The following is a 23,970-nucleotide window of genomic DNA, read 5'->3' as shown; positions in this document are numbered from 1 at the left end:
TGTATTTAGGAGGTATATCCAGCTAGTTATTTCATATCTTTTTTCCTTTCTTTTCTTCTTTCCTTTTTTTTTTTTTTTTTTTTTTGAATGGGTAGAAGGGCTGGGCACGATATAAATGGTAAGTAAGCAAATGGCTTTTACCATGCTGGATCCTCTCTGTTGCTTCGAGAGGACAGCTGCTCTGCGGTGGAAAACAAGGGGAACTCTGTGCCCATAGCTTCTTACCTTCTTTTTTTCCATGAAGAAGAAAAATCTTTATCAGCATGGAAACAAACTAGTGTATATGTCTTAAAATATGTCATTTTTCCCCCCTTCTAATTTGATGCACTGTATTAGTCAAGATTCACGATGGCATTCCCCTAAACCTTTAATAAAGTATAGGAGAACCATTTTGGGCTCCCAGGAGTCCCTACATCTCACTCTTCGATACATACGGCGGAAGTAGTCCTACGTGTAGTGGGTGCTGGGGGTGGTCATGCTATGTGTCTTCTCTGTCAGAGAAAGGATTGTAAACATTATGGTCTGTAGTCTTGAGATACAATCTTCAGACAGTCTGCCTTGAATTCTGGAATATTTGCTATTAAATAAGATTTACCACATTCAAAATAAAGCACATGAATTCCCGGCAGATTTCTTTCTGTTCTTTACCAACAGAGTGTCTCAAAGCTGTTTATTGTTACAGGGTTTTTTAATTAATTGTTTTTTTTTCTCCTTGATTCACTGTTTGGTAATAGAATTGACTCATTAAAATTAAAATTCTATGGGTGGATACAGCCGGTTTTAGTAGTAAAGGCAGTGCTTTGAAGAAATGTATTACTTAATTTTATGTTATTTGCCTAATTTGAATTGTAGCGACCAAGTTCTGCACGAATCAAAAACACTACAGGTGGTTCATACCTGGCTTTCTTTGGTGTGAGTCATCAGAAGCGTATGTGTGTATGGATCTGCTAGTTCCTAGCTCTCTTAACCCTTGGGCAGATAGCTTAACTTTGATAAAACCCAATTTTCTTATACGTAATAGGGGTGGATAGTGTACGTCAACCGCTTAGCACAGAATCTATCAATCAGTACGTGCTTAATTAAGGGTGGTTACTTTTATTAACCTACAGAGAAGAAAACTGACTTGGTCATGGTTGTGATTATCTCTAGGTCATTGTGCTTTTAAATGATTCAGGGAAAACCTCCTTAGTGTTTTCTTTGATTAATTTCTTCCACTTAGATTTTTTTGGTTCCTTGTCTTATTTTTTCTTATACCTATATTAGCAGCTTAAGACATTATTATTCCAAGAGCATTAGAGGACAGTAGAATTTTTATTCTTCCAGGCTATGAGGATGTGGTTCTAATGGTTCTCTTCTGTTATGGTGTGGTGTATATATGTTCCTAAGCACTGGGTATAATTTTAACAATTTGTAAATACTAAATCCCATTTTTTTTTAACTTTGTTTTGTTTCTATTAAGATTTCCAGTTCCCCATAACTCTGCCTCCACAGCCCTCCTTCATAGGACCCTTCCTGAAGCACACATGTGCTCCTTAAATTAGGAATGGAACTGTTTTTGACTGTGGACTTTTGGTCCTTGAGAACCACTATTTTGGCCCGAGGGCTGCCTTACAGTGTCAGAAGAAGCAATGTCAGTGCTCAGTATATGCTCGTATCTGAAGGCATCTGGAGCGGATTTGCTGTGGTGGGTTAGTACACGGGCAGGGGATACCCTACGTTCTGTGAGGAATGACTCGGTTTGTGAGGGAGAGAATACCAGTAGCTCAAGACCATCACTGCACAACCTTCGTTTTCTCTCCACATGCAGTCCTTCAGCCACGTTCCCTCCTGCCCTTGCTTTTAGAAAACAGCAGTAAAGGTATAAACAAACAGATGGGCCCCGTGGGTGGAGGCAGCCAGTACCTGTCCCTGGAGTCCATTGGTCTGGCCAGTGAGTTCTAGGCTTATCCATACCCATCCAGTACTAAAGAATTTAGGCCAGAAAAATGTTCTCAGCAGTGTCCGAATTTGTTCCCATTGACCTGCAAATGGGATTTGGGGATTCAGCTCTTTACTCTCTGTAGCATTTGGGATTTGGAGAGTGAGGTATAATTAAAATCCGTGGTAATTCTCTAATCTCCTCTTAGCCTTATTAACAATGTTAACCCTCTACCAACTGTACTTAGCCAGAAGGACTGGAGTGTTCTTACCACTCGCTCTTCCTTTTAGTCTTTTGCCTCCCTACAATGATAATAAATTATTATCACTTTGTAAGTACTTATCTGTTAAGGTAATATTTAACGAAAGCTTACTCGATTCAGGGCCTTGATTCTAAGTGCTTTACATGTATTAATTTAATCCTCACGACAACATGATAAAGTTTATCATTCCTGCTTGAGAAATGAGGACACTAAGGCCCAGAATAACTTGCTCAAGGTCATGTGCCTAGTAAGTGGTGGAACCAGATTACAAGGTGAAAGCTGAGGGTGGTGAAATGATGCAAAGCCAGATGAGCACTGGGAAGAAAGGAAGGAAAAAGCCTGGCTGTTCCACAGTAATTAATAATTTTTTTGATACTGCTTTGTTTAAATAGAAAATTAGAATGAGTCCATTCCATGTGATGGGCTGTCAGTCCTTTCTCTTTCTGTGTTTACGTGTGTATTGAAAGCCTTTTAATGCTCTGAAACACAGCAGTGTGTGTCCGATCATTGTTCGAGAAGTTTGTTTGTAGGAGACCCAGGAGCTGTTTCCTCAGGAGAGACATTAAATGAGTGTGCCTGATGTTCACTTCAGTGTGCAGCAAAGAGCCCTAGAGAGAGAGTTAGTCTCATAGGAGGAAGTAGTTGTAGAAAGTCTGGTGTTCATTTTTTATTCCCCACGTGGAAAACTTTTTCCTTCCTCTTGTTATAAAAAATAGTACAGGCTCATTACAAAAAGACCTCAAAATGAAATTCTACAATCCTAATGCCCAGGATTAACTTTACCCAATTTGAAGTAGGTATTTCTGGACACCATTCTTGGTCTGTAAACACACACAGATATATATCTGCCTTTCTTTTTTTTTTTTTTTTTTTTCCCCAAACACAAAGATAGTAATCTACATTCAGCCCAGTGTCTTGTACATCTTTCTCTGTTAATAGCCTTTTTAAAGGCTTCAGAATATTTCATTGTGTGGATATAACAACATGTATTTATATAGTTTCATAAGGACATAAGGACAGTTTCATGCTGTCTTTAAAAACTGTGTGGACACATGTTTCTATAATCTTTTCTTTTTATAGATTTATTTATATTTGACAGAGAGAGAGAGAGGTGCAAGCAGGGGGAGAAGGAGAAGCAGGCTCCCCACTGAGCAGGGAGCCCCATGTGGGACTCGATCCCAGGACTTCAGGATCATAATTTGAGCTCAAGACACTCAACTGACTGAGTCACCCTGGCACCCCTATAATATTTTATTTTCAGTTGAAATTCATTTGAACTTCATATTTTGGTCTATAAAATATAGAAGAGGAACAGTTTATCTATAAGACAGCTACCAACTCAACATTCAACAGTTTCTGATTCTGCTGTGTGAATTTTTAGAACCGCAAGCCACTCCCATAGGTGGTATTGACGGTCACCTTCAGCACCCGAGCTGTGTCTCTGCTGCTTACCCGGGCCTCATTTCATTTTTGCCACCTGCTCCAAGTAGGCCACACCCTGCTTCTGGAACATGGTAGGGGTGGATGAAAGAGAGAACAGAGAGTCCACAGCACTGAGCCCAATTGGCCAGGCATTGGATCAGTAGTAAGAATATGGCAGTAAAAGTCCACACAGAGCAGTCTAAGACCAGACTGTCTGTCCTTTGTGAATGTGTCCCCCAAGGAGTCATTCTGAAACCGGGTTCAGTGTCCGTGGTGCAGCTAATATACCTCACTGTGGGCAAGGGAAATTAGAGAGTATCTGAGCCAGTGACCCAGGCCCGTGGTGGGGAGTGGTTGGAATTGCTGCCAGCTTCTTTTGAGATAGTTCCAGAGCTCGTCTAGGGTTTAGCTAGGGATTGAAAAGCCCTGGGGGAGGTCAGCATTCTAGCCAAACAAATACAGTACTTCTAGATGGGTTCTTGAAATTTTAGCAAGAGTTTTGGTTAGGAGATACTTCTATTTTGAATTCCTTTACATATTTGAGAATGTTCAGGTGAGCGTTCTAGATCGTCTTAGAGTGACTCATCCTAATTGTAGCAGAGATGTGATTCAGTTTGCCTTTCCTGTCTAACTTTTCTCCTCTTTTGGCCTCCCGTTCATTGCCTGAAAGGGGTAGCCTACCCTTCGGCTACAGCCGATTGGATCCAAGTCCATCAATTGGATTTTCTTTCCTAGAAAGGACGGGGAGGTGGTGCCGTGACTGAACTTTGAACTGGCTGTTCTGAAACTTGGCTCAGCCTTAGGATCCACTCCACAGCTGTCTTCAAGTTTATACCTGTGCCCTACCCACCATCACCTGAAGGCTAGGTCTGAAAAGGACCTAGGCCTGTATGTGTTTGATCAGTTCTCCAGGTGGAGATGGATCAGCATCTAAGTTTGAGACACAGTGGACTGGGGCACCAACTCAGAATACTGTCCTGTTTGCTTCTGACTGCCCTCGCTGCCCCTCTCACCTCTGCCTGGCTTCCACCCAGGTAAGCAAGATGGACAGTGGAATGGTTCTCCAAGGATCTGGACCTTGAGATTGATGTTTCCTTCTGTTTGTCCTCTGTGACCCAGTCTGCCCTTTCTGAGCCTTGGTTTTCTTCAGCGGAAGACTAGATCATTGTGGTCCCTTCCAAAAGGGATACTATGAACCCTTTTTGTATTTATATTAGTGCAACAAATACGATTAAGTAACTACTTGGTACCAGACATTTTGCTAAGTGTTATACTGCCTGGTGGTGAGTTGTTCTAACTAGGAAAACAGCCTGGAATAGTGTGAAATAGGCACAAGCTTTGTCGGAGTTAATTTTGGGCATAAATCCAATCTCTGCTACTTGTTTTCTCCTTCCTTCATTCCTTCCTTCCTTCCTTCCTTCCTTTTCAGGTAAGCTGTCCACCCAGCATGGGTCTTGAACTCATGACTTGGAGATCAAGAGTTGCTGGCTCTCCCTGAGCCATCCAGGCACCCCAATCTCTGCTACTTTGTAGCTTCGAGCCCTGCACATGTTATTTTTCTTCCCTGAGCCTCAAACTTTCCCTCAAAAGTGAAAGTAACAGTACCTGTTTCATAGGGGGAACCTGGGTGGCTCAGTCAGTTAAGCAACTGCCTAGGCTCAGATCATGATCTTGGAGTCCCAGGATCAAGTCCTGCATGGGGTTCCCTGTATGGTGGGGAGTCTGGTTCTCCCTCTGACACACTCCCCTCTCATGCTTGCTCTCTCTCTCCCTCTCTCTCAAATAAATAAAGTCTTTTTAAAAAATACCTATTTCATAGGGCTTTTATAAATTTAAAAATTATTAGGTAAAATTTAACCAAGGATGTGAAAAACCTGTATTCTGAAAACTATGAGGTGTTGATGAAGAGGACACAAATGGAAAGACATACCACGCTCACGGATTGGAAGAACTAATATTGTTAAAATGTCCGTATTACTCAAAGCAGTCTACAGATTCAGTATAATCCCTATCAGAACACCAGTGGCACTTTTTACAGGATTAGAACAAATAACCCTAACATTTGTATGGAGTCACAAAAGACCCTGAATAGCAAATGCAATCTCGAGAAAGAACAAAGCTGCAGGTCTCACAGTCCCAGATTCAAGGTCTGTTACAAAGCTGTAGTAGAACAATATGGTGCTGCTGCAAAGACACATTGTTCAATGGAACAGCATAGAAAGCCCAGAAATAAACTCATGCTTATATGGTCAATTCATCTATGAAAAGGAGGCAAGAATATGAAGTGGGGAAAAGATAGTCTTATAGATAAATATGTTGGGGAAAAACATTAGGTTCCTACCTCTCCCAGTCTTCAGCTGTGCCATGTTGACCAAAATGGAAATGACTTAAAGGCATAGAGCCCTGCTTAAGATTTCTTGGGTCTCCATGCTGCCTGAGAAGCTGCTACATCATTTGAAATGTGATAGTGTGTGTGAGCCAGGAGAGTGCATTGCTGAGTAATCAATCACCTGAGTCCACTCACCTGGACGAGGAAGTCTGTAAGTAAACAGCATTCAGGAAATGGTAGTTGTTTTGTTTTTTTAAAGATTTTATTTATTTATTTGAGATAAAGACAGAGCACTAACAGGGAGAGCTACAGATGGGAAAAGCAGATTCCCTGCTGAGCGGGGAGCCTGACGTGGGGCTCGATCCCAGGACCCCGGGATTGGGACCTGAGCTGAAGGCAGACACTGAACTGAGCTACCTAGGAACCCTTAAGCTGAAGAGGTTTGCTTGTTTATTTATTTATTTATTTTAAAGATTTTATTTATTTATTTGACAGAGATCACAAGTAGACAGAGAGGCAGGCAGAGAGAGAGAGAGGGAAGCAGGCTCCCCGATGCGGGACTCGATCCCAGGACCCTGAGATCATGACCTGAGCTGAAGGCAGCGGCTTAACCCACTGAGCCACCCAGGCGCCCCAGCTGAAGAGGTTTTTAATAGAATTTCTCATATGATTGAAGCATTTAATTATTGTTTTAGTTTAAAATAGCACAAGGTTCATTTCTAAAAATGTCTACATGGCATAACATCATCATTTAGTCACAACAAGAAAGAAGGAACAAGAAATTGTCTATAGGTGTGGAACCCGAGATGCAAAAAGATGAAGCTCCCCAGTCTAGTTAGTTCTCTCCCCAGAGAAGAGCTTAAAACTGCCATTTTCTGGTGGTGCCTGGGTGGCTCAGTGGGTTAAGCATCTGTCTTCAGGTTGGGTAATGATCTCATGGTTCTGGGGTCAAGCCCTGATGCATTCATAGATTGGGCTCCCTGCTTAGCCTGGAGTCTGCTGCTCCCTCACCCTCTCCCTCTGCCCCTCCTCCCACTCACGCATACTCTCTCTTTCTCAAATAAAATAAATAAAATCATAAATAAATAAATAAATAAAATCTTATAATAGATAAAATCTTAAAAAAAATCTTTAGCTTAATAAGACCCTTGGTCCTGTCTTCTTTCATCCGCCTTGGTTTTCCACAGAGTCCTGGTCAGCCTGTGTGTTCAGTTTTGAGCTCTTTTCTTCCTGCTTTCCAGTGTTACTACGTAGTGTTCCAAGTGTGTTAACAAGGAAGCTTTTGAATCCATAGTGTCCATAAGTTAGAGGACTAACTTTTTTTTTTCTTTCTTATTCCTTGAAGCACTGAACTTGAACTGTTCGGGTGGCTTTTCTGTTTGACTCTGTGGATCTTGACTAACCTCTTAAAAATAATGACACGAGTGGAATTGAAAATACCAGAATGTTTCCATGGAATATTTATTTTAGTTCATGTGTATGTGTGGATATGTTTGTTGACTGGATCATGTTTGGTTACTTAGTGATGGAGACCGGGACCAGAAGTGAATTATACCTCCGCATCCCCTCTGCCCAGGTGTGATGTATAAGAAAAAAATCTTTATCAACATAATAACTTAAAAGATCCACTTAAATAGAAATGGGGAGGAAAATGACCTTACATGTCAAGGGGATACCGTTGATAGTTCTGGGGCTAATGTGCTTGCCTACCCCTGTCTATGGCCCTCGATTACATTTGCCAGCTTCTGTCTGAGGAAAGCTAAAACATGGACATAGTCCCCATGTTACAAGCTATTATTTTATAAGCAGCTTTCTTAAATTCAATTTATGATTCTTTTGTGTAAACTGAAACACTCTTGACTTTCAGAGCGGCCATCACTTTTCCCTCTCTCTCCCTCACGCCATTGGCGCTCATCTCAGTCAGCTGTACCTTTCTCCCTTTAGTTGTTTTCTTAAAACACTTATGCACACAAACAAACATAATACCCACAACGGCCTCTCACCAGTTCAGAGGCTTTCTTAGTGAATAACTCAGCGTGATTTAGCAACCTAACAGTCTCTTTCGGGAACCTGTGTACCAAGTATTTTCAATAGTTACCGCATCCCATAGGCTAACAAGAGTCATACGTTTTCTGGTTTACTATTTTAGTTCAGCTCAGTTATGATAAGTAACCAGACGTACGTCAGGGTAGGATAAAAAAAACTGTGGCATTCAGGCTTAGAATGACGAGATTCCCAGGCCTGGAAGAGATTTCTGTGATTCAGAAGTAAAAGATGATTTTAAATTTATTTCCATTCATTTACAGAATGAAATTTGTTTAAGTGGTAGTTGGTACTGAGAAAGTCAGGCTATTAAGGTGAGGGGAGGAGAGATCACAGTCCAAGGCTCACATATGATAGTCGGAACCAAACAGAAGACATGATGTTTGCTTTCACCTGTCTGTTAAAAGTATATTACAGACTTCCGGCTGTATCTGAACTGTGTTCCCGAAGTTCCTTTACAGAAGTTTCTATTTACCCATGATATACCTCAGTTATTAAAAGCACCTAAGAACTAAGTTACCATGAAAGAATTCTCTCTCTCTCTCTCTCTCTTTTTTTTTAAACAATTTTATTTATTTAAGTAATCTCTGTACCCAACATGGGGCCCAGACTCACAACCCCAAGATCAAGAGTCACATGCTCTACCGACTGAGCCAGCCAGGTGCCCCACCGTGAGAGAATTCTTGATGTATCTCTGGCATCAGGACGCCACGGGGGGGGTTCCCAGTCATTGGTGGTATCTCCTGGTGCCGGGGTGGAGGCACAGGCAGGGTGGAAGTCCAGGGGAAAGCTAGTGTTGGTTTTTCTGGTGACTAGAAGACTGGTGACCAGTAGTTACGATGGCTTGTCTTACTGTTTCCTCACTGCTTCCTATCCTTATGTTGTGTTCTTATCTCAGTAGCGTGGCACATGCATTTGCCTGAGTTCACTACTTGGTGTTAGAGGGCCAGCTGTCAGAGTCTGCTGTTTGAAAGTGTTTCACTGAGGTCTCCCTACATGACACATGTGCTTTTTATTGCCTTTCAGAATTAAAGCCATAGAGAGTCCCAACAAAGAAGATGATACCCAGTGGCTGACCTACTGGGTAGTGTATGGTGTGTTCAGCATTGCTGAATTCTTCTCTGACCTCTTCCTGTCATGGGTGCCCTTCTACTACATGCTGAAGGTATGTTGGCTTTCTCTGAACTGCTCTTTTTCCCTTCTACCTATGGATTTGCTTTGTGCCCTACCACTAAAATACACTTCCATCTCAGGACCCATACACAGGCATAGGAACAAAGGCTTGAATGTTGAACATCTGTGGTCTGGCCTTCCCTTAGAAACAGGAAGACCTATTGGCCCAACTCAGTTGTTTTGTATACTGTCTTGGAAACAGCCAAAGCAATTGTGTATTCAAGATGGGCTTGATAATAAAAGATGGAAATATGGTGCCGTAACCCAGGCATTGCTGATAGTTCAGCAAGATCCTCTCTTCACACTGGATGGTCACACTGATGTGCAGGAGTCATTGTTCCAGAAGAAAAAAGTTCTTACTTCTTAACTTTGGGGGAACGTTTGGAGGAAGATGTGAAACGGGCTCTTGGAGGAAGTCATTTTGAGAACATTGGAAGGTGCCATAGTCCGGGGTCTGCCCTGCCACACCTTGTGTTTGGTAGAGAACCAACCTCGGTCACCACCATGTGAGGAAGAGGAGGAGGAAGTTGAAACTGTATTGATTCTGAGTGAGAAAGTTAACATCTTCTAATAGATAGGGCATACATTTTATTGGAAGCCTTAAATACTGTCATACAGTCTTTTTCTTTGTCACTTTTACATTTTGTCTTGCTTCTGTACCTCCAAGTTAAAAAACATTCTCCTGTACTTTTTTCTAAAACAGAGGTTTAGGCATAGAAGTCCTATCCCTATGGAGGTGCTGAGGAAAATGAGTGGAACTAAGTGGCCAGGGCGGTTCTTCCCGGTACACTCCTGTTCTGCCCCCTTGAGCGGCGTGTTACAGCTTACGAGCATCTCCTCAGGCTACTGGTGGAGCAGAGGGTGCTCCCTTGGCCTGTGGGGCTGTTGAGCAGGAGAAGAGTGATGACCTGTGGTTCCTCTGCTGCCTGGGGCTTCCTACCCACAGCTTACTGGGACCAGCATGCATTGGCATGTGGTTTTCCTCCATCCCAGTGCCCAGCAGAGCAGCGGATACTCCTAGAGGAAGATGAGCTTACAGACCAAAATATTTGATAAGATATTTGAAAAGTATAACCATTTCAAAAGAAAGACAGCATGATAAGTACAAAATCTTGTCAGCAGTAGAAATATTAGAACTAACCGAGACTTCTAAGATAGATTGCTAGCAGAAGAAATATAGCAACATGAAATAGAAACCAGAAAACACAGGAAAGAGCCAAGGGAAAATATGAGATGTGAAAAAGAGTTGAAATAAACAACACACTATATGGTATAAATAACAATAAAAATAAATAAGAATAAATAACAGAAAAAAATATATATACACACATACACATATACATGTATTTCAAAGTAATCTACAGATTCAGTGCATTCCATATCAAATACTGATAGCATTTTACATAGAACTAGAACAAGTAATCCTAAAATGTGTATGAAACCACAAAAGGCCCAGAATAGCCAAGGTAGTTTTGAGAAAGAAGAACAGAGCTGGAGGTATCACGTCCCAGATCCCAAACTGTACTACAAAGGTATAGTAACCAAAATAATAGGGCACTGGCACAGCAATAGACACACAGATCAAAGGAACAGAATAGAATCCTCAGAAATAAACCCATGCTTATATGATTAATTGACTATGACAAAGGAGGCGAGAATATAGAATTGGAAAAAAGATAGTCTGTTCCATAAATGGTTCTGGGAAAACTGGACAGACACATCAAAAGAATGAAACTGGACTACTTTCTTACACCATATACAAAAATAAACTCAAAAAGGGTTAAAGACCTAAATGTAAGACATGAAACCATAAAACTCCTTGAAAGAAAATAGAGGTAGTATTGTCTTTGACATTGAACTTAGCCACTATTTCTAGATATGTCTCCTCAGGCAAGGGAAACAAAACCAAAAAATAAGCTATTGGGACTATATCAAAATAAAAGCTTTTGCACAGTAAAGGAAACCATGAACAAAACAAAAAGGCAACCTGATAAATGGGAGGAGATATTTGCAAATGACATACCTACAAAGGGGTTAATATCCAAAATATATAAAATATATAAAGAATTCAACACCTCTAGGGGCGCCTGGGTGGCTCAGTGGTTTGGGCTGCTGCCTTTGGCTCGGGTCATGATCTCAGGGTCCTGGGATCGAGCCCCACATCGACTCCCTGCTCCGCAGGAAGCCTACTTCCCTCTCTTTCTCTCTCTCTCTCTGCCTGCCTCTCTGCCTACTTGTGATCTCTGTCTGTCAAATAAATAAATAAAATCTTAAAAAAAAAAAATTCCAACACCTCTAAACAAATAAGCAAACCAGAAACCCAAACAATCTGATTAGAAAATGGGCAGAAAACCTGAATAGACATTTTTCCAAAGAAGACATACAGATGGCCAACAGACACATGAAAATATGTGTCTTTTCAACATTATTAATCATCAAGTAAATGCAAATCAAAACCACAGTGAGATGTCACCTCACACCAGCCAGAATGCCTAGTATCAAAAAGATAAGAAATGGCAAGTGTTGGTGAGGATGTGGAGATAAGACAACCTTTATGTTTTGTGGTGAGAATATAAACTGGTGCAGCCATTATGGAAAACGGTAGGAGGTTCCTCAAAATTAAAATTATATACCATATGACCTAGTAATCCTAGTACTGGGTATTTCCCCAAAGAAAATGAAAGCACTAATTCAAAAAAATATATATGCGCTTCCATCTTTTTGCAGCATTATTTATAATAACCAAAGTGTGGAAACAGCATAAGTGTTGTCAATAAATGAATTGATAAAGATGTATATACACACACATTTCCTCTCTCTCTCTCTCTCTCGATGGAATATTACTCAGCCATTAAAAAAGAGAGAGAGAGATACTGCCATTCACAGCGACGTGTTTGGACCTAGAGTGTATTATGCCAAGAGAAGTAAGTCAGAGAAAGACAGACACCATATGTGACTTCACTTATATGTAGAATTTTAAAAGCAAAGTAAACAAAAACCAGAAACAAACATAAATACAGAGAATAAACTGGTGGTGTCAGACGGCAGGAAGGTGGAGAAGCTTAAGAGGTACAAAATTCCAGTTATAAAGTAAATAAGTTACAGGGATGAAAACTGCAAGATAGGGAATATAGTCAGTAACACTGATAACTGTGGTGACAAATGTAACTATACTTGTAGAGAGCCTTGTATATTCTGTGTAAGTGTTGGATCACTATGTTGTACACCTGTAACTAAGATAACATTGTCTGTCAACTATACTTCAGTTACACAAAAGAGACTTAAAAAAACAATGTGGGAAAAACCAGTACACCCCTATAGAAATGATCCATAGCTATAGAAATTTTGCATAATTCATTAATTATAAAAAATTGTGGAACATTACATATAATGGTGGCACTATTTATGGTAAAACAAAAGCAAAAAGCTAAATAGTTAAAATTTTTACATTTTTATTTTTATTTTCCTTAAAGATTTTATTTGAGAGAGAGAGTGAGCAAGAGAGAGAGCATGAGCAGGGGGAGGGAGAGGGGCAGAGGGAGAGGGAGAAGCAGACCGCCCCCTAAGCAGGGAACCTGACATCCCCAGGACCCCAGGATTGTGACCTGAGCCAAAGGCAAATGCTTAAGCAACTGAGTCACCTAGGCACCTGTAATTTCTTAATTTTGAGTGACGGGACCACCGAATGCCTTGTGAGATAGCTGAAGAATTTTCCTTTCAAGACAGATTTTTTTTTTTTTTTAAAGATTTATTTATTTGACAGAGAGAAATCACAAGTAGACAGAGAGGCAGCCAGAGAGAGAGAGAGAGGGAAGCAGGCTCCCTGCCGAGCAGAGAGCCCGATGCGGGACTCGATCCCAGGATCCTGAGATCATGACCTGAGCCGAAGGCAGCGGCTTAATCCACTGAGCCACCCAGGCGCCCCAAGACAGATTTTTTTTAAGCCTGTGGTAAGGTTTAAGATTTCAAAGACTGCTAGGGACGCCTGGGTGGCTCAGTTGGTTAAGCAGCTGCCTTCGGCTCAGGTCATGATCCCAGCATCCTGGGATCGAGTCCTACATCGGGCTCCTTGCTCCGCAGGGAGCCTGCTTCTCCCTCTGACTCTGCCTTCCACTCTGTCTGCCTGTGCTCGATCTCGCTCGCTTTCTCTCTGACAAATAAATAAAATCTTTAAAAAAAAAAAAAAAGATTTCAAAGACTGCTGGATTTTCTGTGTGTTTATGTTATTCAAAGACATGTAGCATTTATAGCAATATTTTTATGATGTTATTTGGATGTCACATATTTTAAACTAGAAACAGTTTGAAGTCCTTCATAAGAGCCGTCTAATGGTAGTGCCATCACAGTGCAAGCTCTAAGGAAAGAAACTTGGCTTTTGCCTTGGGTCCACCTGGTTGCTGCAGTGGATAGTGTCCTGTCAGCAGAACCACTCATACCGGGAGCTGACCTCAGACTTCCCAGAACGTGAACAAGGCAGCTCCTGGTCACCTCTGCTAATGGAGGTCACATGAAGTAAAGAGAGGATCCCAAATATAAGACATAATCACTAAATCATTTATATTTGGTTTTGAAGTCCATTACAAAAATGGCTTTGTAGCAAAATTTCTTCCCTAATGGTAAAACAAATGTGCCTCCCTTAGTAGTCATCAGTGAAAGTGAGAGAATTTACTGCACGTTCCAAATAGATAATATACTTGAGATGATTAAAAATTGATTATGCTGTCAATCAAATTGCATTCTCCCCAAAGCAGTGCATATTCTGAGTGACTTCAGAGAACAGACTGAGGAAAAGCCTCTGAATTGCAGAGTGGGTAGGAAAATACCTCCTCCCCCTTTTTAAAAAAAATTTATAGGTTTTATTTATTTGAGAGAAGGAGAGCACACAAGCAGAGGAGTGGGGCAGAGGGAGAGGAGAAGCAGACTTCCCACTGAGCAGAGAGCCTGACATGGGGCTCGATCCCAGCACCCTGGGATTATGACCTGAGCCAAAGGCAGACACTTACCTGACTAAGCCACCCAGGCGCCCCGAAAATACTCCCTTTTAAGGAGTTGCTACAATTACATGGTCATGTATGGATGAGAAAAGAGACCTAAGTAAGGACGCATTTAATATTTCTTTTCTTTTTTTTTTTTGTGGCTTTTGACATTCACTTAGTTCTGGCCAGCCCGGTCCCAAACTGTATATAAAGCAGATCCCTGTTTTAGAGATGTGGCTTCTAGGAGAAAACTGGATGGTGACAACGTTAGAACCGCGGACAGAATTATCTGGTCGGCTGTAATCCGAACTTAAGGAGTTAGTCTGTTACTGCTCATCTTGCCAGGTGTCAGTTAAAGTAGTACACGCTGTTTGAATTGCAGTAAGAGTGGGCTTCAGCTGGCTCTCGGGAGTGAGAGCATCGCCCGGTCTGTCGGCACTTTGAGGGCAGCTTGATTAAAAAAATAATAATAAACAAAAAATAAAAAGATGATGGGGGAGGGGCGTCTGACTCTTGATTTCAGCTCAGGTCATGATCTCAGGGTCATTGGATGGAGAGACATGTCAGGCTCTGCACTGAGCAGGGAGTCTGCTTGTTCCTCTCCCTCTGCTCCTCTCTGTCTCCAATCAGTCAATCAATCAGTCAATCATATCTTTAAGAAAATAATAAAAGAATGGTCGGATCTGTGTAGTTCAGAGTACTCCTGGGCTCTAGAGTAATTATGTAGATTAAGAAAAGGGAGTTAGAAAAGCTGGTGCTTGAATATCACCATGAGAGTTGAACAGTAATTAACTTTATTTTTTAATACAAGAAAGCTCTTCCATTTGAAAACTGGAAAATGCTAATGATGTGGGTAGAGAGCAGTAATTATTTTGTTGTCCCAAGACAGTAGCTGAAGGGTACTGGAAAGACCTGAGCAGACCAGGGAATGCCTCATCATGTTGGAGAGGTACAAAAATACAGACGCTTACCTCTGGTTCTATGGTAGTCTTGCCTTAATTCATCCAGAAAAGATGAATTGAATGAGCGTTTCTGGATTACTGAGGGGTTGATGTTTACATGGGCAGATAATACCGCAGAGATTTCAACACCAATAAGGACTGTAGGACTTGGGAATACTGTTGCTGTCTTGAGTACTTTCTTTAAGGACATTAATTTGTGACTTTCCTGAAATCCCACAGAAGAGAAAACTGACTCTTAGGTTGTTTATGACTTTACCTCAAGTCATCAAATGAAGTAAAATAAAATAGATACCAACTGATTCCTAATCCAGTGAGTCATTTCCACTTCACCTTGACCCTGATGTGCTTATAATACGGGCATCTATCTCTTCATCAGTAATCCATTCCTGAAAATTAGATCTTCTGCGTAGGAATACCAGCCAGGAGACTATTTACTGCATTTTTAAATGGTAAAAGTTAAGATGTATAAATCAAAAACTCCATACTGGCTTCCTAAATACTAGTAAAACACAGCAAAATACCCCTGTATAACAAAAACTCAACACTTCTAGCCCTCCAGTTAACATAGTTGGTAAGAAATTATTGCCTCATATGCAGTGGTCCATGGCACATCTCTTTGAATACTCTACATACTCTTTTTTTTTTTTTAAGATTTTATTTATTTGACATAGAGAGATCACAGGCAGGCAGAGAGAGAGTGGGAAGCAGGCTCCCTGCTGAGCAGAGAGCCGATGTGGGGCTTGATCCCAGGACCCTGAGATCATGACCTGAGCCGAAAGTAGAGGCTTAACCCACTGAGCCATCCAGGCACCCCAAAATCTTCTTTTAAAAAAGGTACATGTTGGTTTTGGGATTTGATTATAATTACCCTATTTAAAGCTAATCACTTAGGCTGTTACTCTTCCATGGCTGTTGGTAGAAGACAGTTTTCTTGGGACAGAGACAAAGCCCCAGCTATCCTGGATGGTCCAGATGTTGCTTACTTTCTTACAAAATATATATGAGGTACATTTTTTCTTTAATTTCAGTTAACACCTATTTATAGTATAAAGTCTGTACAGACTTAAACAATTGAGGCAAAGTGAGTTACTTACTAGTAAGTGGCAGAACCAGGATTAGAATCCAGTTTCTCTGAGCCTGCTCGTTTAATCTCTATATCTGTAATATGTAATTGCCTTAAAATCAGTTTGTTGGTTGGAGAGGTCTGTATACCTCTAGATGAAGATTTTTATTTTTGTGTTCCTTGTAATTAGTTTCTAGTTTGTTTCATATATCAATTCCTGGTGGAAGTGTTAAAAATCTGTGATTATGGATTTTCTCCATTTATGTATATAATTCTGACTTTTTAAAAAAAGATTTTATTTATTTATTTGACACAGAGAGAGGGATCACACGTAGGCAGAGAGGCAGGCGGCAGGGGGGAAGCAGGTTCCGCGCTGAGCAGTGAGCCCGATGGGCTCCATCCCAGGACCCTGAGATCATGACCTGAGCCAAAGGCAGAGGCTTCAACCCACTGAGCCACCCAGGCACCCATAATTCTGACTTTTTAATTTACATAATTCAAAGCTATATTTGGAAGCTATCTATAATTATGTAATTATAAAATTATAAAAACAAAAATTACTTAACTAGACAATTCTATAATTACACACATAGATACAAAACTGTATATGATTTGTATTTTCAAAGATATGTAGGTTTGTGTGAATCTTCTTGGCAAATTGTTTTCCTTCTTTATCATGATTTACGTATTTTGCCTTAAATAATGTTTAGTTACTGTTAATATTACTAAATGAGCTGTTTTGAGAGTTGGTATTTGATATACTTCTTTTCACTCTTTTATTTAGTGTTCCTAGTTGGCTTTGTCTTAAGTGTGTTTCTTATAAGAAGCATATAGCTGTACTGTAATTTGTTTGAAACCCAGTCTGATAACCCCTGTCTTTTGAAAGCTTGGACCCCTGCTCTCCTGTGCCTGTATCAAATTCTGATTCATGAATACTATTTTTCCAGAGTTCTGTAGTTCAGATAATCTAGAGAGTCATCTTTTGAGAACTTGTGTTTCGTTTGTATTCTGAGCATAGTAGAAGCCCAAAATCCAATAGAAATTTCTCAGAGCCAACATGGTTCTTGAGTGGAGCGAGCTCTTGGGCACGAATATGTGCATTTTAAGCTCAAGTTCTCTGTTACTGGTATTAGCCCCTTACCAGTTTTGCATCTCCAGAGCAGACTTAAAAGACTATCTTAGAAAAGCATTGTAGCTTCTTGATTATTTGAATACATTCTTTGGATTGGAATAAGAAGGAGTAAGGGTATAGAGTTTAATTATTTTTTTTTCAAGATTTTATTTATTTATTTGACAGAGAGTGATCACAAGTAGGCAGAGAGGCAGGCAGAGAGAGAGAGAGAGGAAGGGAATCAGGCTCCCTGCTGAGCAGAGAGCCCGATTCGGGGCTGGGATCATGACCTGAGCTGAAGGCAGATGCTTGAACCCACTGAGCCACCCAGACACCCCTAGAGTTTAATTTAATAGCATAAGAAGTGGGAGATTTTTTTCTTTAAGAAGTTGTAAAATGGGGGCGCCTGGGTGGCTCAGTGGGTTAAGCCGCTGCCTTCGGCTCGGGTCATGATCTCAGGGTCCTGGGATCGAGTCCCGCGTCGGACTCCCTGCTCAGCAGGGAGCCTGCTTCCCTATCTCTCTCTCTCTCTGCCTGCCTCTCCATCTACTTGTAATTTCTCTCTGTCAAATTAATAAATAAAAATCTTTTAAAAAAAAAAAAAAAGAAGAAGTTGTAAAATGGACAGATTGGGAATCTCAAGAAGTGCCTTCTGTTTTTTTATATCACCTGGGCTGTGTGGAACACAATACAGTTAGAACCTTTTAAATTGAGAGAATCCAGTAGGTTGTTTATTTAACTTTCTAGGGAAATGAGCATGTCACTGTGCAGATCCCCTTTTTTGCTTGGTATCTTGACAAGAATAAGCTTCTGGGACAACTTAAAGTGCTGAGTAGTTGTCATTTGAACAAACAGTAAAACTTTCTTGGACATAAATAGAACATGACAGTTTTTGCTTTTTAAGTTTTTAGGGCATAATTCGTGTGTGTGTGTGTGTTTGGACATAATTCTTGTCCATTTTTTATCCCAATGGTGAAGTAGAGTTAGGAAAGATAATTATTTTACTTTATTTCAATGCCAAAAGAAAGCGTTAGGAATGATACCTACATTCAAAGGGGAAGATGACGGAGAGCTGACTGTAAGGATTCCGGGAAGGCAAAAACTACCAAAAACTGAGATTCTGCTAAGGGAAGAATTCAAAACATGGCCAGGGTATTTTGTCTATAACAGATGAATAAATGTGACAGACCTACTGGGGTAAGCCAGTGAGAATAAACCTTGTAGATATGAGGCTTATCTAGACAGAGCTTTCTTTACTCATGCAGGTAAATACTGTGTTGTTCTGATTTTTAAGAGTTCTGATTAATACAACTTCTTGCAGCTATAAACTAAAAAGTGATTCAAGTTAGGACAGAAGTTAAGCTTTAGGACATGGTGTGTATTCCCCTTTTTTCAGTCTCAGCTTTTCCTTACTAGGTTATTTGTCAGGTGTTTTTTCCATCTAAGAAAAACACACTTGTAGCCTACAGAAAATACTGGAGGGCCGCCGGGGTGACTCAGTGGGTTAAGCCTCTGCCTTCCGCTCAGGTCATGATCTCAGGGTCCTGGGATCAAGCCCTGAATTGGGCTCTCTGCTCAGGGGGGAGGCTGCTTCCCCCCCACCTCTGTCTGCCTGCCTCTCTGCCTACTTGTGATCTCTCTGTCAAATAAATAAATAAAATCTTAAACAAAAACAAAAAAAAAAAAGAAGAAAGAAAGAAAATACTGGAAATGCTGTTGGAGAACATAGCTGATGCAGGGCCATCCGCAGAGCAATAGTGGCAGTGTGTGTGGTCAGAATGCCTGCTGCCTGTCCCATTACCATGGTTACCATGCTGTCTGTCTTCCTGTGCAGTGTGGCTTCCTGTTGTGGTGCATGGCCCCGAGCCCTTCCAACGGGGCCGAACTGCTCTACAAGCGTATCATTCAACCTATCTTCCTGAAGCATGAGTCCCAGGTGGACACTATGGTGAATGACTTGAAGGACAAAGCCAAAGAGACTGTAGATACCATCACTAAAGAAGGTAAGACTCAAGGGCAGGTGGGAGGACCTAGGGTGTCCTGGGCCCAAATAACAAGCTGCTTCTCCTCCTCTCCTGTAAGCTTTCCTCAGCTAAATGCTAGAGCAGCTCTGTGATCTCTTGACCAACACTTTGCCTGTTGCCCTTTGCTTTTCCCAAGATTCTTCCACCCTGCTGCATTTAAGGTACTGTTTGGTCAGCATATTAGGAAAAAATGACTTTCCTGTGCTGGGCAGAGATTTTAGAGAATCATCTGTATTTATATACAGGTATAATCTCTTTAATTCATCTCAGGTTGAACTGTTTAATACGCTTTTATAATAGGTCCAGAGAATGCCCTTTCACGCCTTCTGATTCATTTATTCAACATTTATTTATTGAGGTGCTTAGTATGTGCCAAGCTTGCTTGTAGCTCTGGGGAGGAGCCAGTGAACCACAGACCATACTCCTTGAACTTGTGAAGCCCCCACTCTTGTTGAGAGATACAATAAGATTTTAAAGTTACAGGATACAGTCAGCTGATGATGTAGAGAAAAATAAAGCAGATAGATAGATCGATAGGGAGTTCTGGGGGCTGAAGGGAAGTTACTAATTTTAAATAGAATGATTTAAGGAATCCTCACCAGAAGGCCATCCTGGATCAGACTTGAAGGAAACCATGGGGAAGGATTTGCTGCACAGAGAAAACTGCATGTGCAAAGCGGAGGCGGGAGCGGTGTGGTTGGAAGGGAGTGAACCAGGCAAGAGAAGGAGGAGTAAGGTCAGAGAGGTTGGGGAGTGGAGTCTGGAGGAAGACCGATTACAGACGGCCTCATAGGCTTCTGTAGAGGCTTTGGCTTTAACCTTGTGAGACAGGTGCTGTTGGGGAACTTTGAGCAGAGAACATGATCCCTCCTGTGCTTTGGCCACTGTATTAAGAAGAGACTAGGGCGCCTGGGTGGCTCAGTGGGTTAAGCCTCTGCCTTCGGCTCAGGTCATGATCTCAGGGTCCTGGGATCGAGTCCCGCATCGGGCATGGGGCTCTCTGCTCAGTGGGGAGCCTGCTTCCCTCTCTCTCTGCCTGCCTCTCTGCCTACTTGTGATCTCTCTGTCAAACAAATAAATATTAAAAAAAAAAAAAAAAGACTGAAGGGAGACAGGGAGAAATCAGGAGACCAGTCATAAGGGGCTTGCGGTGATGCACGTGGAGAGGACGACAGTGGCTTGGGTGGTAGTAGTAGCAGTAGGAGGCTGGAAGTCATTGGAGTCTTGGTGTATTCTGAAGGGGGAACCACTAGGATTTGCTTAGGGATCAGACGTGGAGTAGGAGAGAGGAGTCATGCATGAAGCCAAGCCTTTCAGCCAGAAGAGATGGAAGGATAGAATTGCTGCTGAGCCGGGGAAGACTAGATGCATCCGGTTTCGAGGGGAAAACAAGGAAGTCAGCTCTGGACAAGAGACGAGATGAGATCACAAGGGGAGTGAATATAGTTAGAGAAGATGAGGTTTAAGACTGAGCCAGGGGTCCCCAGTGTTTGGAGATTGGGGAAATGAGAAGCAGTGGACACGTCCTATTGGTAGTGAGTGGCCAGTTGTGGCAGCAGGAAAGCCATGTGACTGCTGTCCTCGGGGCCAAGTGAAGACAGTGTTTCCAAGAGGAGGGAGGGGTCCGTTGTGTCACATGCTGCAGACAGGTCAAGTAAGGTACAACTGAAAACGGGCTGTCACGCTCTGCAGGGAGGAAGGCGCTAGTGATTCTGACAAAACAGTTGGTGAAGTGGTGAGACTGAAATCCTGATCGGAATGGATGTGAGAGATGGGAGGCAAAGCTGAGAAAAGAGGCGAGACTTTTGGGAAATTTCCTGAAAAAGGAGAAGCATGGGACTGCCAGCTGGGAGGAGGAACTAGGGTCCTGAGGGTGTATTTTTCTTCTTAAAGTAGCAGGAACTACATATGTTTGAAGATTAGTGGGAATGATCCAGTAGAGAACAAAAAAACTGATACAAGTGAGGGGAGAACTGTTGGAGCTCCGACCTTAATTAGCCCAGAGGAACTGGGATCTAGGTTCCAAACAGGATTGGTCACAGGGGCACAACAGTTTATGATTTATTTATTTTATTCAAATTTTGGATAGTTAACATACAGTGCAGCGTTGGTTTCTGGGGTAGAATTCCTCACTTACATACAACACCCAGTGCTCATCACAAGCGCCCTCCTGAATAACCACCCACCTACCCAGCCCCCCACCTCCTTCCCGGAACCCTTTGTTTGTTCTCTGTCATTAAGAGTCTCTTAGGGTTTGTTTCCCTCCCTCCTTTTTTTCCTTTCCCCCCATATGTTCATCTGTTTTCCTTCTTCAATTCCATGTGAGGGAGATCATATGGTGCTTGTCTTTCTCTGATTTATTTCACTTAGATATATATAGACACACACCCATCTTCTTTGTTCATTCATCTCTTCGTGGACATTCGAGCTCTCTCCATACTTTGGCTATCCTTGACAGTTGCTGCTATAAACATTGGGGTGCACATGCCCCTTCGAATCTGTGTTTTTGTACCCTTTGGGTAAACACCTACTAGTTCACTTGCTGGCTCGCTCTATTGCTAACTTTTTGAGAAAACTTCTTCCTGCTCTCCAGAGTGGCCGAGGGAGTTGGCGTTCCCAGGGGTACATCGCTTTCTCACTGGAGTCGAGATGTTGGCAGGGGAGTTTATGTGGTGGTGGGAGCTTACAGAAATCACCCCCTGACTGCTCCACCTTTCTCAGGAAAAGAACAGGAAAGGTCAGCAGAGAGAGGAAGGGACAGGAAGAGACGATATGAAATCATGGCCTCGGACGGGGTCAGGTAACAACAGTTCGTTTCTGTGGGCCGTCAGCTCTGTCTTGCAGCTGCTCCCCTCTGCCACGATAGTGTGACAGCTGTTGGCGACAAGGACCTCATGAGCATGGGCGGGATGGCCCAGGCAGTGGGAGAGTGGGCAAACCAGGGCGGTGTCACGGGGCTGCCAGGAGGATTAGCGGCTCACTGGAGATTTGTGTTCAGGAATTTACAGTGAAGCTGGCTTGCTGAGGTGTTCCTTCAGCCACATTCGGCTGCATGGGTGCAGCTGCAAAACTCAGTGGAGGGCTGCGTCAGAAACTGTGAAGTGCGAGTGGGACCATGGAGTAGTTAGTGTCTGACAGTTGCACTTAAGCTGTCCGAGGAGGGACAGGAGGACACAAAGGGAGTGCGGAACAGTGGAAAAGAGGGGGTAGGACCGATGGGTTTAAAAGCAGGTGGTGGGGAGAACTCTGAATCCGGATAGCAGAGGGTGTGAGCCTCAAAGGGTGGAAGTGGTGGGGGCCAGTGGGATGCTTGACTCTGAGACTGCAGAGGGACTGTGGTCACTGGAAGTGATGAGGGTCATGGAGTGAGTGCCGGGGTAGGTAGAGAGGCTGGCGTCTGTAGGATGGAATGAAAGGTTATTGGAGGGGGTAGCTGGGAGGCCACAATATTGGAAGAATACAGAAATCACCAATAATTAAAATAAGAGTGGTGTGAGAGAGTGATACTAACTTTGGAGATAAAATCTTCAAGAAATGAGGCAGCATAGCCCAAGGGTCGGAGGGGATTGGGAAGAGAAAGCCTGGTGGCATATACAATCTGATGACATGAGATTCTGGACGTGGCAGTGAAGAACTGAGACTGCCTACCCAACCCTCCAGAACCACCTGTACTAGTGTCAAGGAATGAAGAAAAAAAAAAGTCACCACCGTGGTGGGGTAACTGAGTGATGGGCATTGAGGGCACGTGATGGAATGAGCACTGGGTGTTGTAGGCAACTGAGGAATCTCTAAATTCTCCCTCTGAAACTAACAATACACTCTATGTTAATTAAATTGCACTCAAAACAACCAACCAGCCCCCACTTGAGAAAAGCAGTGTCCTCAGGGGACAGCCAGATTTCTGTAAAAGCAAGAAGGCAAAAGAAACATTCGGACAGTTGGATGGAGATAGAGGAGGTTTTGCTGATGCTTCATTGGTTCTTAAATTCCAGAGGGCACAGGAAGGGTTTTAGAAGTTGGAGAAAAGTGGCAAGGGACATAGAATTACTGTTTGTGTTTTGAGAACTCTATAGTAATTAGAAAGTGGGGGTTGAGAATTGGCCTGACCCCAGGGCAGGTGAGTTCCCCAGGACAGCTCTCCAGCAGCACGTATATGTTCTCGCTTTTCCCCCCACACGCCTCGCTCTCTGCCAGACTGCTGGGCCCACTGCTCCAGTCTACTTGCATTCATTTTCCTACAGTTTTAAGTGTTTATTGACCTGTACCTTCATGTCCTCCCACGTGGGGATTGCCAGTTTCTTTTTAAGAGATTTCCATTCTGTTCCTCCCCTGAGCCTAACCAGCAGCCTCCTGTGACATCACTTCTGTCTAGTTCACTCACATTTCTCAGTCACTTGGTCTTAGAACTCAATACTCTAAAATCCAATTTTACTTTGATAGGATCCATTCCTAAATAGGAGTGTAAGAATGAAAATAAATTAGGATGGACTTAACATGCTGACACATTCCAGACTTTTCTCACAACTTCTAGATTCTCAAGTTAGTAAATTTTTACAATGGGCTACTTAAGAGAAAGGTTACAATTTCTTGTTAACTCTGTTCAGCGACTTTAATTAAGGAAGTGAGGACAGCCTTAAGGCTGCTGGTGAACAGGGCCGGACTGGCATCGCTGAACTCCAGGTGCCGT

General features: G+C 42.3%; 1 protein-coding gene across 1 annotated transcript in view; it reads left to right on the top strand.

The window, feature by feature from the left end:
• REEP5 (receptor accessory protein 5) overlaps positions 1-23,970 on the top strand; it is a 34,848-nt gene that overhangs the window by 9,973 nt on the left and 905 nt on the right. The window contains exons 3-4 of the mRNA XM_059418376.1: positions 9,001-9,139; positions 19,094-19,262. Coding sequence (XP_059274359.1) covers positions 9,001-9,139; positions 19,094-19,262 — 308 coding nt within the window. The remainder of the gene's footprint in view (positions 1-9,000; positions 9,140-19,093; positions 19,263-23,970) is intronic.

Source organism: Mustela nigripes, chromosome 12 (genome assembly GCF_022355385.1).
Source record: "Mustela nigripes isolate SB6536 chromosome 12, MUSNIG.SB6536, whole genome shotgun sequence".
Lineage (NCBI taxonomy): Eukaryota > Metazoa > Chordata > Mammalia > Carnivora > Mustelidae > Mustela > Mustela nigripes.
The sequence above is the reverse complement of the archived record's forward strand: the minus strand, read 5'-3'. Positions and strand labels throughout refer to the sequence as shown.